At 43.4% G+C, this 19,635-nt stretch overlaps 2 protein-coding genes across 2 annotated transcripts; one reads left to right on the plus strand and one right to left on the minus strand.

Annotated features, from left to right (window-relative positions):
* Nucleotides 1-1,441: 1,441 nt before the first annotated feature.
* Nucleotides 1,442-6,300, plus strand: mrps22 (mitochondrial ribosomal protein S22). Its single transcript, XM_037076823.1, has 8 exons — nt 1,442-1,607; nt 2,336-2,493; nt 2,594-2,758; nt 3,104-3,247; nt 4,579-4,662; nt 4,913-5,058; nt 5,185-5,293; nt 5,891-6,300. Exons 1-8 carry the CDS (start codon nt 1,481-1,483, stop codon nt 5,981-5,983), a joined length of 1,026 nt encoding a protein of 341 aa, XP_036932718.1. The 5' UTR covers nt 1,442-1,480; the 3' UTR covers nt 5,984-6,300.
* Nucleotides 6,301-6,337: 37 nt separating this feature from the next.
* LOC119007258 (coatomer subunit beta'-like) lies at nt 6,338-19,269 on the minus strand. The gene is made up of 22 exons (XM_037076811.1): nt 19,114-19,269; nt 18,285-18,422; nt 18,042-18,128; nt 17,583-17,709; nt 17,310-17,458; nt 16,730-16,876; nt 15,621-15,720; nt 15,324-15,466; nt 14,480-14,679; nt 13,838-13,948; nt 13,206-13,294; nt 13,019-13,125; nt 12,787-12,930; nt 12,557-12,687; nt 12,148-12,355; nt 11,708-11,818; nt 10,820-11,034; nt 10,601-10,693; nt 10,140-10,320; nt 9,823-9,894; nt 7,781-8,785; nt 6,338-7,493 (listed from the first exon to the last, which is right to left on the minus strand). The coding sequence occupies exons 1-22, from the start codon at nt 19,114-19,116 to the stop codon at nt 7,404-7,406; spliced, it is 3,651 nt and encodes a 1,216-aa protein (XP_036932706.1). The 5' UTR covers nt 19,117-19,269; the 3' UTR covers nt 6,338-7,403.
* Between the last annotated feature and the right edge of the window lie 366 nt (nt 19,270-19,635).

The following is a 19,635-nucleotide window of genomic DNA, read 5'->3' on the forward strand; positions in this document are numbered from 1 at the left end:
GTCAGGGATTGACTCACTACCGAAGCTTCGAGAGAACAAATGACCCAAAAGCTGCATGACCTGGTGTGCAGTATCTCTACTGTTCAAGGATTTATTGGACTACGTGAAGCACTGCAGCGAGACAGACAGGCTTTTTTGTTTTCTGTTCTACTTTCAGACCCTGTGTCAGTTTAGTGAGCAAACAGTGAAAAAGTGTAATCACGGTAATAATAATGTATCAGGCTGCACGTGTGTGTGTATTTATGTGCATATTTGCATCTTTTCTCTCAACTTAAGTCCTCAGAATTTTTTAAGTATGCCATTAATAAATCTATCCAACATTTCCATCAAATACAATAGGCCCATATATTTTTCTTGATTACCGTTAGGTTAAAATGCCACATTCATTCTTCATTAAAATCTTTTATGAGTAAAAAGTAAAAAGTAAAAAAAAAAAAAATCAGACAAAACAAAAAACAACCAACATTTCGAGTGAGTGTGATTCCTCTGCAATTGTTACATAACCTAAATTATCTACAGATTGCTATGGCCATGGATCATTGTTCTCTGGCAGAGTTTAAATGAAAGGATTGAGCAAGTACAACTGTTTTGGTTAGAGAGTGTTCATTTTTACGCATATGTGGAAAGTGTTTAACTTCCTCCTCGCACAGTTCTTATCGTCCAGACAGACTTTTAAAGTTATCTGCCAGCTTGAGAACACAATGTAATGACAAGTAAGGAATGTGTGTAGGCTACACGGAGATGAGATAGACAAAAGAGGCTGTGAGACTGACATAGATGCACAATATGTATAAATGAACATTATCTCAAACTGTCCTCTGGAGAACAAGAATAAGATGCTGTACTGGACAACTTATAAAGACAACTGCAGGTTTTCAGGATATTTGGTAGCATACTGCCACCTGCTGATCAGAAATGTTAATCCATTGTTTTATAAGATTGTTTTATAAGACAAGTTTTATCTTAAACCAAACTACTTTTTTTTAAATTGTGAGAAAGATCCAGTTTCCAAAGATCTACAGCAATCTGTCCCATAACAGAATCATATTCAAACAAATTAATTCCCTAAGTACTTTTTAAAAGGTCACATTTTATAGTCAAATGGAGTTCTGATATATATTCCATAGTTATTTAAAATGTACTATCTGTTCTGAGTGTATCTATCTTTGTCTGAACATTTTTGAATGTACTACACAAAAGATATTTGCTTTGTTGTTAAGGAACCTTTGGAAAAAAAAAGAGAAAAGGAAAAAAAAAAGCAGAGCAGTGCTGAAAAACGATTTGCTTCTCCGTCTGCTTGTTTTGTCTTTGACTGTGTTGATAAAACGGCTCATGATCCGTGGGAAACAAATATAAACAAATGACAGTCTATGGGCTTCTACGGGCTGACGATTAAAAGAAAACACTACATATCCCATCACCACTGCCTGGCGCTGTCAGGTGAAAGGTCAGGTCGCCTCGATATGAGGTAATAACAAACATGGCGGCGCTCGGTACAGCACGGTGCTTATTTCGGAGCTACTCTCGGGCCAAAAATGTTCCGAAGAGCAGGCAAATGTTGGCGAGGTGTGCCACCAGGCCGCTGTGTAGCGCAGCACAAGATAACGGTATGTTTCAGTGCAGTGAACATCTCTGTTCTTGACTCATTTTCTTTCGTGTAACACTGACCTTGTAGCGTGTGTCGTTAGCGTCGATTCCTTCAGTGCGGGTGTCACACTCCCTTAACAAATCTTCCTCTTTAACGTTACCTCACACATTGGCACAGATATAGACCAAGTAGAAGAGTATTTGATATCTTTTAAAATAAATTTGAGTGTTTGTATAAATTCGGCATTGCGTTCGGCAATTAGCTAACGAAATATCACCAGCTTTGCAGAAGTCTTACCTTACTGGTTTATAGCCCTGGCTACCCACTGCATTGACCTGAAAATCGATAACAACTTGAATTTCAACCAAAGAATATGGCAGAATTTACGGTAAAATGAATCAAAACCGATACACGTTTAAATTACGTGTCGTATTGGAGAGGGGAGTTGCATGAATTTCGAAATGTCCAAAGATAAACTAGCTAGTGACTGCCACAGCTCTTCTCAACGTAACCGTTAAATACGATGATATTTGTAAGGGAGTCTGCTGTGTGCTCCTTTTACGACAAGTATCTACACAATAGATATCTAGTTGCATTCCAGTCGTGGCCACTCACTGTAGGTTGTAACAGCAAACAAAGTTTGTTGATGATGATTTGAGATAAATGAGTGAACTTCAAGTGCTAATGTTTATGGGTGCAGTGGATGTGGTTTGCACATGTGATTAACTCGTGTCACTTTTCATGCAGCCCTCTCAGACAATACAAAGCCACAGTTCACAGATCCAGCTGTGCAGGACATCCTCTCCAGGATAACAGGCCTGGACCTGCAAAAAGTGTTCCGACCCATTAAGCAAGAGCTGAAACCGCCCACATATAAACTCATGACGGATAAGCAACTGCAGCAGGTACCCTTTGGATGAACCATAATAACTTCTCAATCATACACACTCGAACTCACCTGGCCCTGTAGCACCTGTTTAACCGATCCCTTGTGTGTGTTCCCAGGCGATTGAGTCGGCCAAAGAGGAGGCTAAGAAGCTGCTCCATATGCCGCCCGTCCTGCCAGAGAGGAAGCCCATCAGCGATGTGATCTCTGAGGATAAGATCCTTGATGGCATGGACACAGCCAAATTCGTCTTCACAGACATCAATTACGACATCCCGCACAGGGTAGGCACATGGCTTTATTTTGTGTTAATATGCGTGTAGCTGAGGGTTAGATGGGGGATCGAAGAGTGGCAGCATGAGTTTGTGGAGCTGCGCAAATATCTTGCATTATTTTCTTGTCTATAGAAGTTGGTCAGATTTTATAAAATCAGTTAGTTTAAATTAAAAAAATCATTTTTTGAGGTGTCATCCTTGCTGCTCAGTTGTTTTTATTAGCTTCTATACTTTTGATTCCAACTTGTATAAACAATGTCTGTGTAAATAAAGTCTGAAACACAAATTTGTACTTTGATAATGGACTAGGGACGTTTCTCACTATTCACATTATATGCTTTGTTACTCATCCAGGAGCGGTTCATTGTTGTACGGGAGCCCAATGGCACCCTCAGGAAAGCAACCTGGGAGGAGAGAGACCGGCTCATACAGACCTACTTCCCCAAGGACAGGCGCAAAATCGTACCACCTCTCATCTTCAAGGAGGAAAACCTCAAGGTAAGAGAAGTCTGCCTGCAGCCTCCTGCTGTTACACTGAGCAGATCAGAGATGACTGCCTCTACTGTGGTGACATTAAGATAACAATAGTCTCCCCACTTCACTTAAAGTTTCCCCATTTCTCCAGGAAATTTGACCTGCAAGATAAACTGGCTTTACCTAATGTTAATTTTGAGTACATGCCAAGGTTTGTGTATGTACATTTAGATTGTTTCCACTCGTTTTGTTGATCACTTTCTCTTAAGCAGAGCAGCATCTGCATTTCCTTTGTGCAATGCCTTGTGGGACAAAAGGTTACTTCAACAACAATCAAAAATCAAGGGATTTTGTATCCATACAAATTTTATTGAGGTTTCCAGAGTGAACCCATTTTATCATCTATGTTTATGTGATATTGCCACCTGTCGATCATGTGAAACCATTGGCAGTAGGTTGTATTGTGTCAAGCATGTGGACAAAACAGACAAATTGCGGACCCACTCATAACAAAAAAACAAAAACTTCACACTGCTTGGTCAAAAAAATCACAAGTTAGTGAGCGTTCTACTGCTGCAGGTCAAAACATTTGTACTGAAAACACTTGTTGTACAGGGTTCTTTAACATCACGCTCCTCACAAAACTATTTTGTTCCCTGTTTAAAGTAAAAGTGTCCAATTCAGCATGTAGGATTTTTACCCTGTTTACAATCTTTTTTTGTTTTTATATTCTCAGTAACATGACTATGTAAATCAAGCTAACGTGCATTGCAGACAGTAATCAAACAGCTGGTGAAGGTGTAAACACATCATCGTATTCTGGTTTCTCGTACTCCATCTAGCATAATCAGGTTCAAGAAGTTAAACAGTACATGACATTTTTTTTTTAACCTTATAATGCAGAAAAGGATGCCTGGGATAATTATTAAATCCCTAATATGTTTACTGTTTAAATGGACTGGTGTCACTCATGGCAATAACATTTATTGTCACGCTGTTAAATATCCTTCTTCCATGACATGTCACAAGTGTTTTATAACCACATTTGAGTGATCATTGCAAAGAATGTGTGTTTAGTGTTGATGTTTATCCAAATGTTTTACCTCCTAATATCAGTGTTGTCATCCTCCCCAAATATCCAGTTGCAGTTGGGCTGTAGTAACTACTGGGTCACAAATGTGCATGCAAACACACTTGATGATAAAGCTATAACTGTCATCCCTGAAATGGGGAGGTCTGTAAACATTATTTCAGTCCTGAGGAGAGTCTAATCAGGCAGAATAAGTGAAAACACCTGTGTGGGTGTCCAATGAGTATCTAAAGGCTTCTCCCATTTATTCATGTCTCTCTGTTAGATGGTGTTTTCCCAGGACCGTCATGAGGATGTGTTGAACCTGTGCCTGGTCCAATTTGAGCCAGACTCCTCAGACTACATCAGGGTAAGATGACATTGATTTTCCTGTTATTTTGACCTGATCACCAACTGCACTGAAATCTGCAGACTGTACGTGGGCTGTTAAAGCATGAAATCTCCACAGTCAGGTTCTGTATTTTCTTTATGTCACTTGATATGCAAGTGTAAAATGGGAACAAGAGTGTGGATTGGAAGCAAATGAATTTGATGTGAGGAGCATTGTGCTGAACATCCAGTGAAGTTAGGATCATATCCTATCCTATACATGTGTCCAGGTCCATGCAGCTACCTACGAGGATCTGGACAAGCACGGCAAATATGAGCTGCTGCGCTCCACCAGACATTTTGGGGGCATGACCTGGTACCTGGTCAACGCTCGCAGGGTGGACGGGCTTATAGTGGATATGCTGAAGAAAGAGCTGTGAGTTGTGTCTGTGTTTTGTTGGTATTTCAGCCTTATTTTAAATCGAATGATGTTACACCAGTCACTGTACCTGCTGACAGAAGGATCCGCTCTAAGCCTTCCAGTTTGTTTGTTTGTTTCCAGGCTCCAGGATGCAGTGAGTCTAGTGTCCCTGTTCCACATGGTCCACCCGCACAGTGAGTCAGCCCAGGAGGCTGCCAGCCAGAAGGCTACTGGCATCGACCTGCTGAAGGTGACAACACACAAACTTGACAGGAAATGTCCGCTGACTCGTAGCTCGGTTTTACTCTTATACTCACTTTGCTCTTTATATATTATTTATTGCCATTTGATCCAGAAATTGCCCAGGTCATGTAAATGGTGTCCCTCAGGCATTGGAGTGAATCAGGAGTCAGTGTAGCTCTTGAGAGGTCACGTCAAGGCTGTCTCATCTAAGGTTTCCCCGTGCGAGAGGTTTGGGTTTGTCTCCAGCGTGGGAACTGTGGGGCCAAGCCCGGGACACATCAGGTCTTATTAGCGCTCACATCCCCTCGGCCTTGAAGCAGAGGGGAGCGACATTGAGAATGACAGCCATTTAATGTGAAAGGTTAGCGGCAGGAGACACGGGTGTGTGTCTGTCTGCACAGCCACAATTGCACAAGGCCTCTCATTTAGTCACGCTTCATTGTGGAGCGCATACTTAGCTGTGTTTTATTAGTCGGGCACTAAAAAAAATTAATACTTGTACTTCTACTGTACTTTTTTTTTTTTTGCACAGCACTGACCTCAATGTAATTTGTGTGACCTTTCTCTCCCTTGTTATGCTGACCTCTGACCCTTGTCCCTGCAGACATATGCCCAGAAGGAGTCCCAGAGGGCGGGCTACATTGAGCTGGCCCTGCAGGCCTTTGAACAGATAGCTGATCAGAGCTCCACCGCCTGACTGCCCTGCTCCTACATAGAAATATACAAATCCATCCACAACGATGAAACCGGAGGAACGGACTAAAAATAGTACGGAATCTAAAGGTCCTATCACTGTTTTGGGTTGAAAACTGGAAGATGTACACTTCAGTCATCAACTTGAATCAGTGAAGTAACTGCTTGTAAGACCTATGACATTTGTCATTTATTCATGTAAAGAAATTGTAGGAGATCGCTGTTATTGTCTATATGTGAGTTTCATTTAGACCACTGAGTGAAACCTGATGTGTTGAGACAAATTATGTACATAACAAAATAAAGATCTTTCTACTTGTGTGACGTGCTGTTGGAGTGGAATAACTGCAGGCCTGGGTAACATGGAAAACTTTATTTATATAATTCACTTTTCAAGTCCAGTCAGTACCACCCAAACACAATCTTAAAAGAACACGTTTAAGGCACCTGTAACAGAAACATACTGTACATTCAGTTTATCCGATAAACTAAAAGCAGCAGTTTGTGTGAATACAAGCTTTGGGAAGTAAACATGCACCAAACTATTAGAATGTTAACAACAAAGAGGTAATAAAGGCACTGAGTACAGCCACATGGGGGAGTTGTGATCTAAATCATGGGCTTGTTCAACCTTATTGAATGCATAGTTATAAAAATCATGGCATTCAGAAAACACAGGCTGCTTTGTCGCAGATAAAAAAAAAAAATAAAAATAATAATACTATTCTAATGAGCTAAAATCCAGCAGGAATGTTAGAAAACAAAAGAAAATACCCCTCAAGAATGAAAGGATTATTAAAAAAACGTGACTTCCTCCATGGTTTGGATAACACCCTGATCAACAGTGGTGTTACACTGTGGAAGAAGAGGTACTGGGTGTAATTCCTTATTTTACATGCTGGTGAACATAACAGTCAGCTTGTTAGGCTTTCTACCCCTAAAACTCAGATTTTTTTTGTAAACTGATGATCCTTTTATTAATAATGTGAGAGCACTTTCATAACAAACCACTATGATGCTCTAACATGGTTAAAAGAGAAAATGTTTAAGAGTAAAAAGGGTCACCGACATGTCTTAGCTCTATTTCTTTGGCTGCAGTGCATCATTTCTAAACACGTACGCCTTTGCGTGTCTTATCTCAGCCTCCCCTTTAGTACATTTTTGTCCCTTGTCATCTACCATTATTACCTTTACTACCAAAGGCCACTGCGTGTGTCTGGTCTCCCAGATAGAGTTGAAACACAGTCGAACCTGCCTTCTTGGAGATTTGCTTAAGTTGTGACTATTGAGTCATACATTACCACACAGACAAAGTCTTTAATCTGTTGACAGCTTATTGTTGTCCTGGAAAAACAGCCCTTTGTGTTCTTTGGTCACTGAAAAAACAAACAAACTGCAGTATGGCTTGTGAAAGGTTTTTCCCTCTAATCATTCAAGAAATCGTCATCCAGGTTGACATCTGTGGTGTCGATGTCTTCCAGGTCAAAGTTGTCCAGATCCAGATCATCCAGGGCCTGCAGGTCGAACAAAGTGTGTGGGTGAAAAACAAAATGGTGTCGCACGTAAGGAGAAGTTAGCTACATACCATTACTAAGAGGATATGTAATTAAGACAGCCTCAGTTATAATGAGGAAAGATAGATGATTTAAACCTTCACACTTTGTATGTGAGTGTGTAGAAGCCATGCTTGATAATTCCTTGAAAGACATTTTGGTTTGTATTTTAAATAACAGATTATCAGCCCGGTATACAGGAATTTTATTATGTATCTGGCATCTCTAAAAATAACCCTGAAACTTACATCCTCGTTCAGCTCGGCCTCGAGGTCCTCTGCCATCTCCTCAGTTCCCTCGGGAGCTGCCCCCTGCTCTGCTGCGTCGCCCTCTGCAGGGACGGCAGCAGCCTCCAGGTTGTCCTCAGGCTTCACTGGGAGTGTTGTGGCTAGTTCCTCTTGTTCTGGTTCTTGAGCTGTGACTGGCTTCGGTACTGGCATTATATCTCCAAACGGGTCTAGGAATGGATCGAGGGCCAAATCTGAAACGGTCTGGACTTGGACGGGCGCATCCAGCACTGGACTGTGTGTGTTTTCAAAGGAGATAAGCTCCTCCACTGTTACAGGTGATGGTGCAGTTTCTGAGACCAGTTCCTCAGTAACACGAGTCTCTGCTGCTGCTGCTGCTGCTACTGAATCTGTGACGGCTGGTGCTTCTGAGGAGATGATGTCTGTTTCCACTTCTTCATCAACAGACATTACCTCAGTTGCTATAGACTCTGTTATATCGGTATCAACTGTCAGACCCATCTCAACTAGGACATCCTCTGTTGCTATGGTTTCTGTCATCACTGCCTCACTTGGCGTTTCTTCTGTTGCCACGATGATTTCTGATGTTGTCTCAGTTAGTGTTTCAGTGGCAGCAGTAACGTCATCGGCGGCTGGAGAAATGTCCTCAACCTCCGTCTCAGCTGATGAGCTGACATCATCCATGGGGCTGGACTGTACCATCTCTGGCTCTGTGGGGGTAATCTCTGTGGTCGACCGTGCTACATCTTCCTCTTCAGAGACTGAAGCCTCCTCTGATTTAGTGACGGCGACAGATTCTGCTTGGTGCGGTTCAACGTGCTCCTCTGTCACTGTGACAGGCACGGGGGATGATGGTGCTGGGATGGACTCTTCCTCAGTTGATGACACAGGATCAATGATCTCCTGTTTTGGTGGGATGAGTTCCTCCACCACTTCTGGTTCTGCAGGTGCAGCTTCTGTCACTGCTGCTGCTATGACGGGTTCATTCCTGCTCTTCATGACTTCCTGTGTATGGAACAAGAAGAATTACAATTCCATTTGAAAGGATAGCTTCACAAGTCTATCTTCATACATACGCCTGTAGGATTTCGAAATACAGCACTGCATTCAAAATCCTTTTGAAGTTAAGTACAACACAAATGTGTTTTTGGGGGGACTTTTCTCTCGTCTTTGCTTTGTGCTATTTAAATGAAAGCATCTGAGAAGTCTCCTAACCAGAAACTGCTTTATTTGAAGAGGTCAGAAGGCAGACGGGTTACGAACCACTGACTGGTCTTATCTTAAGACTGGTCTTAAGTTTATGTTGTTTACCTTAAAGTGATTGGAATAGATGTTTAAAGTAGCATAGAATGGAAACACTTAAATAAGTCAAACATTTGTATTAAGTGGAGTACTTCTTTACTGTCCACCTTTGGACACTATTGGTTTTCGGTCACTGTAATTGTTCCTCCTGCTCATGTTGCTCATGAAGAGATCTCTTTCTAAAGCAATTTCAGTGCAACATTAAGGGACGGCTGACAAGTCTGTGCAAACATTCAATCTTAAATTCCGCACTAACTAATGAGGCCTCAGCAGTCTGAGTTAAACAAATCAGGTGTCAATCCTCCAAAGCTTTTTGGGAGCAAACTTCTTTCTTAGTGTTTTACCCAGACAGTACTGTGAAGCATAGAAATGAAAAAGACTTTAGCTTTACATAGCCAGCCACCTCATTAGGCAGGCTCAGACTGCTGAAGCCTCACATTAGCTTTAGATTGAAACTTTATTTAGTCTCTCTAAACGTCTCTACAAAACAATCATTCAGATTCTCTTTAAAGTCTGTCTGGACTGCAGGAACAATAACCATTCCCAACAACTGTTTCGATGCAGATAGCAGTCTGTTTTTCCAGCAACCATCTTAGGCAGAAGAAAAATCCTCTAATAGCTGTTTTGCTATCAAATGATCATTAAGTAATGGCGTGCATTTTTTTCTCCTCACAGGGTCAGTTAAAGGAGAGACATCTTGATATAATGAGTCACGTAGAGCTGTGGGTTGTGATCCTCACCTCTGGCTCGTTGAGCCCTCCTTTGAGCACAAAACTCGCAAATTCCTCCAGAACATCACGGTCCTCATTTGGCTGGAGAATAAACAGACAGGCAAAATGCAATTTCAAGCGGCATGCTTAAGAGTACGAGCGGTTAATCCGTATGATTCAACGATGATGTAACGGCAGAGAAATCGTATGAGAGACCAAATCCCAATTCAACAACTGACTGAACATTTTCTGCAAAAATGGATCCATTTATGTACATAATTTAAGATAAAGTCAGTCCCCCTCGTTTATTTGACTTTTTTAGCATAGCTCGTCCGACTCCCACTGACCATGACGAGTGGGTATTCTGCAGCGGGCCTGACCCTGACGTGAGTCTCCTTGAGGTACTGCTCAGCCAGCACGGCTTGCTGGAGGCCAGGGAACAGGTTGCCGTACTGGCCGGGGTCAGCCAGAGCATCTGCCGCCTTCTGGTTGACCTTGGACAGACTCTCCTTCCACAGCCCCACCACCCTGGAGGAAGGGAAACGTATGCAGCTCACCGGTGATGAATAATGTAAATATCCTCACAGATACAGATACTGCCATCATCATAAACTTTCAGGGATAAGGACTTTGTAAAGTTTTGCCGTTCAGTAAAAAACAAAACAAACAAAAAAAAAAAAAACGGTATTTTTGTATTAAATTACAGGCAGAGTGCTATAAATGCAAAGCTTTTGCTCGATGCATATGGATATAGGATGATTGTTTGCACTCAGGCATAACGCTGTGCACTCGGCAGAACCAACTTTACCTTGACACATGGCTGGGCAGATATGTTCTTGCCAGAAATGCAGCCTCTGGCAATCGATCTGTTTTGATGAGAAGCTCCAGACATTTGTCCAATCTGGGCAAACACGAAAAAAGGAAAACAGAAAAAAATTAAAATAATTTAGCAACACACATAAGTCAACTGAAATCTGGATTCAAACAAAGCTTCCTTTCCTGTCCCTCTGCCTCTTTTTCCACCCACCTTCCCTGCATGAAGCAGGTGAGAAAGGCCACGTTGGTCTTCCCGTCCCTCTCTGACCCCTCTGCCAGTTTGCCCACCATGTCGGCGTTGCCCGAGGCGGTGGCCAACAGCAATAATCCCCCGTAATCCTGAGCCTGGTGCAGACACTCCTGGGCCAAGCTAAACTGGCACTTTGTTGTGGCGAGCTCTGCCAGCTGCTTCCATTTCTGCTCTGACTGGAGCCCCAACATGTCACAGCGCCAAAGAGACAGGAGAGAGGATTATCACAGGAGGAGAGACATGAACATGAACAATACACTGAGAAGCGCTTACTGAGTGTGGGAGGCCTGGGTCGTGACTCACAATGACACATTCTATGTTCGTTATCCGACATATTACACAGCTATGAATGAAAGAAAAACGTTAAAAACTAAAATTGATTTTGAATATGTCGCACCAAGCTCCTCAATACCACAGATTTGTATTGAGTAAAGCTGCTATGACCAAATACATACACAAGTACATAGTATACAATAGATCCTCTGCTTTATATATATATATATCAGTCTATGTTACCTCACAATGCAATGCACACTGTGGGAGGAGTTACCCTGGCAGTAACTTTCCAAGTTGCAGTTTGATTGACACAGGGTTCCCACACAGGGTAATGGTAAATGGTAAATGGTCTTGCATTTTTATAGCGCTTTACAATACTTGCCGCATTCTCCCACACATTTATACACTGATGGCAGAGGCTGCCATGCAAGGCTCATCAGGGTTCAGCATTTTGCTAAAGGACACTTCGGCATGCAGCTGGGGGGAGCCGGGATTCGAACCAGTGCCCTTCCGATTACTAGACGACCCTACCTACTGAGCTACAGCCCCATGAGTATGGGTTTGGGCTCTCACCTCTGCCTCCAAGGCCAGCTCGTAGGCTATCTTCACCTCTCCCAGCTGCAGGGCCAGTTCAAACTTGTGTTCTGGGTCAGTGGACACAGCCAGGGCCTGCTGTCTGAAGCCCTGCTCAGCACGAGAAGAAACAAAAAGCACATCTTGATATTTCTGTTCCATACAGTCTCCTCAATCATCTGTTTTTTATGTAAAGCACAGCCGCCGGCCATGGAAGACTGGATATGCAAAACTGTCGGTGTGAAAACGTGAAGCAGTGAAAGAGACTGCGTGAGAAGGAAAACCATCCCCGTGATAAATATACTGGAAAAGAAGCACACAAGAATTCTGCCCAGATGTTTTACTCCATCTGTCCGCCTGATGTTCTTTAAATTATGCATTCATGAAACCCTGACTCTACTGAAGCACAGAGGTGCACAGAAGTTGAGGGACAAATGTACCTGTTTCTCCAGAAAGTGGGCTACCCTAATCCTCTGCTCCTTGGGGATTGTGGGTAGAACCTTGTCGGCTGTGCCGAAGTCCCTCCTCATGACAGCTGTTTGGTATTCCAGCACTGACAGCAGCAGGGAGAAGCTGATGATGTTCAGCTCCTTGTCTCCCAGGTAGAGACGGTCGTCCTTGGGGATGTAACCCAGCAGGTACATGGTCCTACACACCGGGAGAGAGAGGGAGGCTTTGAGGCACTTCTTTTGAGTATTTCGAAATGAAAATGAACAGCAAAGTTAGACGGCATGAGACACAGAGTAGGTTCAAAGCCATTCAGCAGATTTTTCCCAGCATGCCAGGGATATGATGGCGGAGTGCTGAGATACACTTGTTCTGTCCTGCTGCTGTATACATGCACCGTACCTGTCGAGGTGAGCAACGGTGATGATCTCTCCTCCAACATAGTAGTTGAGTCTGTTGAGAGAGCTGGTGAAGATGAAGCAGTCTCCCACCCAAACCCCCGTCTTCACCACCTCTGGGACCTCCCCCAGGACCTGGTGATCAGGACGTGACACAAGTTAGTTATTTAAGGACAAAGACATCAAGGCTGACAAAAAAATAAATAAAAATGCCTGCTCTCCCAGAATATACACCTCAAAGGCGTCCTCTATCCCATCTTCTGGGATGGTTTCCTTAGACTCCACGGCTGCTGCCACTCTCTCTGGCTGGTAGCGCAGCACAAAGAAAGACTCATCTGTAGCGATAGACACAAGCTCCCCAGAGTCAGACCAGAAGATCTGAAGACAGAGAGACAAGAAATTATATTCAAAAAAGGGCCAGTACACAACTTGTTGGAAATGTGAGAGCTGTGACAGTACGACCCACATGTTTGGGTTGGATCTCGATGCGGCGGATCAGTTCCGCGGTCTCCCAGTCGTAGAAGGCCAGGCCGCTGTTTGACCTCACTCCCAGCAAGAAGCCACCGAAGATACCTGCAGGACAGCAGGTTACTCAGAATTACACACACACAAAAACTGTCGTGTCAAAAGAGAAAAATGACAATCAAGCTCACCTTCTGCTCCAAAGTCAGGTTTAAAAGCCTTCTTCTCTTTAAAGTTCTTAAATATTTTGACCATACTGTTGCCTTCCCTGGTGGCATACCTATTAAAATAGTGTACACACAATGCAAAATGAAGTTGGTTACTGGTATATAGAATAATTTGACATTTTGGGAAATGCACTTGATCGTTTTCAGGCAAGAGTAGATATCAAAGCTTTCATTCTAAAACATGAAGCTAAAGCTAGCCTAGCATACTGTAATGATTGGAATCAGGGGGACACAGCGAGCCCAGCTCTGAAAGTTTAAAAAAAAAATCTACCTATTGGCATCCCTAGGCTAGCTGAAATGTGTTCCAGCACAAAACAAGATAAAGTGTTAATTAGTGAGCTGATGTGCAAATTTCTTGACTTGGTGCAGAGCCAAGCCAGCTTTTCCTGCTGTTTTCAGTCCGTATGCTACACTGAGCTAATCACCTGATGCCTCTTTCATCATAACTAAGACACAGACGTGAGAGTGGTATCAATCTTCTTGTCTGGCTCCCAGCAAGAAAGCGAATTAGCATGTTTCCCAACATGCCTACCCACTTCTTTAAGTTGTTGGGGACCAAAACGTTGAACTACTCCTTTAAGGTGTGTAGGACTTACTGTGAGGAGTCATGCGCCCAGATAAATTCTTGAGCTGAGCCAAAGCTCTTGTTCCTCAGGGCCATGGCGGTGTAGATGATGTACTCCCCATCTCCGCACACCATGACAAACCTGCAAAGACACAAAGACGCCAAACGCAAACAGCCTGGATGTAAGACTACATTTTGGAACCTCAACTGAACATGCAGTCAGGATTTCATTCAGACTTCGTTCAATTAATGCCTAATCTGAAAGGGTCAGGGGAGAGATTCAGCCATATTATAAAAAGTTAAATGCACTGTTACTCTAAATCCTATAAAAACTATAAACCTCTGTCAATAGAGCAAGTCAGGACAAACATTAAGACAAATAGTATGTATTATGAACAGCGATATACAAATCGTCGGAATAAAACATGTCCAGAACTTGCTCTATGACGCCATAATTGATCAGAGGTTGTCAAATAAAGGCCTTCACACATTAAAACGATATTTTAATCGGCGGGAAAATTATGTTCCGTGTAACTGAAGTATAACTAAGGTGGGATAAAGCAACCGAGCACATTTCTGGATGGTGAAAAGGAACAACCCACAGTATTACTGAGTACTTCTCTCAGTCTCTAACACCACCGCTGCTTCCACCCACAGCAATCCAACGCCTCACCTCCCGTTGGGGCTGTGCTGGATGGTCTGAGGGTAGATCTCGCAGCTGCCCATGTCTTTGACACCCAGCGGCAGCCTCTCCCCGTCCCTGATCTCCGTGTCTCCCATGGCCTTCAGGTTGGCCTGCTGCACCTCGGAGTGGCGGGCCCACATGACCTTCCCACTGGAGTCCATGGACATGGCCGGCTCCTCCCGACCCAGCTGGGACAGAAAGGGGGGGAGGGGAGACAGGGGTGAGGTGTGAGATAAGACAAAAGAGATAAAGGAAGGAGGGGGCGCCTTTCTCATATTACTGGTCCATAAATGTTCATTGGGCTAATGCAATCTGCTGTATGATGGCGCTCCAACTGAGGCCGTTTCCTGACTGCCACTAGCCGCTGTTGAGGATAAAAAGGTCATGACCTCTATTTCCTTGGAGGATTTGTGGGCTTTAATACCTGAAAATGTTGTTTACGGTTTAAAATTTGACCGCTAATGTTCAATTTTCTGTTAACAACAGATTATTGACATCATTTCTGAAGTGTGAGGCTCCTAGCTGCTGTCCCCAGGGCCCCACTGACAAAAGGACGGGCATCCAAGAGCCCGGTGATTGGACATTGTGCACAAGTTAAAGTGACTGTGGGCTGAAATTGGGAACAACTGTGCTGACTAAATGATAACTGTTCGAACCATTTTTCGATCTTCTTAGAGGACGGGCTCATATATGTTTACAGCTCCTCATTATTCACTCTCAACACGCTGAGATCATTAACCTTTTTGCCTTTACATTCTTTAGAATTGTAATTTCTGTGTGGCAGTGTGGCACCCAGTGCTTGGAAATGTCGACAGCTGTTTCCGGGACAGACCTTGATGATGATGCTGCCTTCATCGTAGCCTATAGCCACACTGTTGGAGCCAGGCTGGCCACTTATACACCACACCCTCTCCATGCCGTAGTTGAGCGTGTTTTCTAGTCGGTAGGTGTTGGAGTGCCACACTCGAACTGTGCCTGAGGAAACAGCAAAGAGACCAAAATGAACCACAGTGCTGTACCTACTGATTTTGGGCTACAGGGTTTTGTGCGTATGTGTGTGAGTGTGAGTGTGAGTGTATGTGTGTGTTTGAGTCGCATTAAACTGTCTCATTTAAAACACGCAGCGTACCATCCTCGGAGCCCGTGAGGATGATGGGCAGCTCTGGATGGAAGCTGACGCAGGTCACGTTTTGGGCGTGACCCTCCAGAGTCTGAACGCAGGTTTTGTTCTGGCAGATAAAGACACGCAGCACACACACACACACACACACACACACACACACACACACACACACACACACACACACACACACACACACACACACACTCATCAGATAATGTCACATGGTAGCACTGATCTACACATTTTATATCATAACCGTTCAGGCGTGTAGCATTATTGAACACTGAATAATCACAATGCACGTGCTATCTGCTGCCTTATATCTTTCATATATCTTTTCCCTGTCTATTGTGTGTTGTTTTACCTCACATGTAAAATGCATACAAATTGTTTTAGAAAACCTGTCATTTTGTTTTCAGAATAGGAAATGATCAGTGTTATGTATCTGAGATCAACCATTGTAGAAATGTTTTCCTGTTCCCGCTCTACAGATTCAGCTATATCCACTGCTTCTGCCGTCCTTACATATGCTGTTTATGGGAGATCCAGGTGAGCTTTGCTGTATATCTCAGTTATGGATAAAAATCGACCTAATAAATAAGAAAGGAGGCACACAAGAACGATTTCTTAAACAGATTCTTGGCTCTGAGGTCAAAAGACGTGTACATAGCTCTACAACTAAGGGTTTGGTGAGGCATTTTTTAATAATGAAAAAAGTCAACAGTAGTCCTCTCAGAGAATCTGTTTGCTGAGAGCAAAGATCAGTGGGTTGATAGTTTGGAAATAAACCCAGTGATGGGAAGGTCAAATAAGAATATGTTTCTGAGAAGCAAAGATCTTTATGTGTCAGTTGAGATTTGGCATTAGTTCAATGTCACGTGTGAAATGTTCCCAGTGTGTTTCCTATTGCCCTTTCTACTGGGCACTGTGCAATGTTTCTTAATAAGATAAATACACATGGATGACACTTTCAGCCCGAACCAGCTGTTATGAAACATGCAGAGTAGACAGAATAAGTTGGAGATAATGTGGAAGATAAGAAAAAAAGAAGCTCTTAATCAGGATAAGGTGTACGCTTGTGGCAGTTCTTTTCAGTATGCGGTTCGTCCTGTTACCTGATAATCCCAGATCTTCACCAGGCGGTCGTCAGCCCCTGATATGAGGTAGGGCTTGTCCCCTCCGCAGTAGTAGTCGATACAGTTCACTCCCTTCTCATGGCCCTCCAGAGTGAAGTTGGGAGTCTTGGAGCCCAGCTGCCACACCTGTACAACACACACATGGAGAAGGAACATGCAGAGAAAGAGGGTTTAGAAGCATGTCTGACAGGAGCAACCGACAACAGAACATTCTTATATATTGTAGAGTGTTATAAAAATCTGTATATTGGAGTCAATTTGTGAAAAGTGTAAACAAATGAGGCCTTTGTCTCACAGAAGTTGTGTTGTTTGTGGGACCGCATTTCCCATAAACCCTGTTCCTTGTGACTGCATGTGAAGTGTCCCTGCCTCTCCCACACTGTCTGTCACCTATTGTTCACCTTCATTTCAACTGGAGGAACAGCACCTTTTTCTGTTTGTACCCTGAAGCAATCTTCTTTTGTGTGCCCTACAAACATTTGCATGTGCATATCTGCGTGTGTGTGTGTGCGCGCGCATGCGCATACGCGTGTGTGCGTGTAAATGCGCATGTGTATACCTTAATGGTTCTGTCCAGAGAGGCGCTGGCGAACTGGTTGTTATCTTTGGGGTTGATGACGATCTCCATGACGTAATGAGTGTGCCCCTCAAACACTTGGCTGCATGACCACTTCCTGTCCCAGTCCCACAGCTTGATCAACATGTCATCTGAAAACACACACACACACACACACACACACACACACACACACACACACTTAAGAAATCTGAAAATGTCATTTCAAATATGAACTTTCAGCATTGTTTGTGAGTGTGTGTAGTCCCCTCATACCGCTGCTGGTGAGGATGTAGGGCTGCGTGGGGTGGACGGCGATGCAGCGGATGTAGTCAGCGTGAGCCTCGAACATGTGAACCCGCTCCAGAGTGTTGTAGTTGAACACACGGATCAGCATGTCATCCTGGGGAACAGGCACAGAGATCGTGAAACACAGCGCAGCCACACCGATGTATCTGGCATCGCTGCCTAATGCACCATGGGCAGAAAGCAACAGGCCGCCAGATCCAGCCCAGGGCCACGGGTTATTCTGACCCCAATGTTAGGCACGACAAGCTCAGGACAGGTTCGCCCAAAAAATTAATATTCAGTCATTTTCTACTCCGGTCCATGCAGATGTAAAGACAAAAGAAGTACAGGGGGACTTGCTATAAAAAAGTTAAAACACAACCCAAAATACACTTAAAATGTATCCATACATGCACATGGCCGCTCTCATTGACTTCAAACACTTACTGCTCCGGCGATGACCCAGTGTTTCCTGGCTACAAACTTGGCCACTCTGACAGGCAGATCACACAGCTCGAACGTTTTCACCATCGTCTGCGCACACAGCAACCCAAACGAGGAAATCAACATTACAGACAATCAATAAAAAACTTGGATGAATCAAATATGAAGCGACTGTGAGTGTGTGTGTGTGTGTGTGTGTGTGAAGGAACGGCTGATTAGAGGAATGTGGAGCGGGATGATAGCGACCTGTGACTCGTGGTTCCAGACCACCAGAGTGCCGCTGTAGAGGCTGACCACCATCCACGGCTCAGTGGGGTGCAGGTCCACGCTCTTCACCCGGTCTGACCGGGCCGTCAGCTTCCTCTTGATGTCCAACCGCAGAGGCTGTAATGTAAATATCAAGAGAGCGATATCAATCAGCATCCGTCTAATCATGTTACTGAACAACAACAGCTGATGCTCTGTGTCCCTTCAGCAATCAGCAGCCTGTATTTGACATACAATCTGCACAGCCTGGTTTGCAGTGCAGACACCTTTTATTCAGTGATTTTTATTTTTTTTTTTTTTACCTTGGAAAGCAGAACACATTATGAATGTCAGGGCACTCTGTACTGTTTTTCAGGTTTTGGGGATGGCTCTGGAGGGGGCGTGTCTGTTGATACTACCCATTCCACATTTTATGTGCATGACTGCTCCAGAGTGACTGGGCCCTCTCAAGCAGATTCATACCAATGAAAATGCGCAGACTTTTCATTTATGTACTTTTAATAATGACATGGATGTATAGTTATAACTCCTCCATTGTGCAAATATGACTTTCTTGTCATACTATGTAAAAACAAACTAACAAACAAAAAAATTACTTTAACTTAGTTGACTAGACGGTAGTCAACTTTTTGGAATCCTCTTGTTGCATATGGCTGCATACACACTGCCAGCCGTGCGTTTTGCGTGTTTCCAACTCTGATGTTAAAGTTCACGGGTTGTCGTTTCACGCACAAGGACAGAGGAACAACCCCACAGTGATCGACACACCAGCACAGTTTAAGTATTTTAGTTAGTCTGTTCCGCCTACCATGTTTCCACGTCAGTGAGTCTGCGGTGCTGTACAGTAGAGACACCGGCCTGCCTGCTGCTGCTACCGTCGCGTTCCTCCTGTGGACCTCAGCGGACAAACTTTGGTGACCAAGTAGCAAGGATAGAAACACATTCACTTCCGGTATGGATTTTCACAATAAATCTCTGAAAAAAACATTTATTATTATTATGATTATTGTTGTTGTTGTTGTTGTTGGTGGTGGTGGTGTTGTTATTATCATCGGTATTAATTGAGTAATCATTTATTAATATAATAATCTGAATAACAACCATCTGAGTCCATCTAGACTTCACCTTTCACTAGCTCTGTGTGTACAGTTCCAAGGAGAACAGTGTTATGCATTACTTGAACTAGTTAAATGTCTCTGATTTAAACAGCAGATGGACAATAACATACATCAGCTACGTAAAGATCAAATGTTGAATTAAAATTAAAATGAATTTAAAAAAACAAAACATACACATAAATAAGAATAAGAATAAACACTGCACTGGCAGT

The sequence above is a fragment of the Acanthopagrus latus genome, chromosome 2, assembly GCF_904848185.1.
Source record: "Acanthopagrus latus isolate v.2019 chromosome 2, fAcaLat1.1, whole genome shotgun sequence".
Classification (NCBI taxonomy): domain Eukaryota; kingdom Metazoa; phylum Chordata; class Actinopteri; order Spariformes; family Sparidae; genus Acanthopagrus; species Acanthopagrus latus.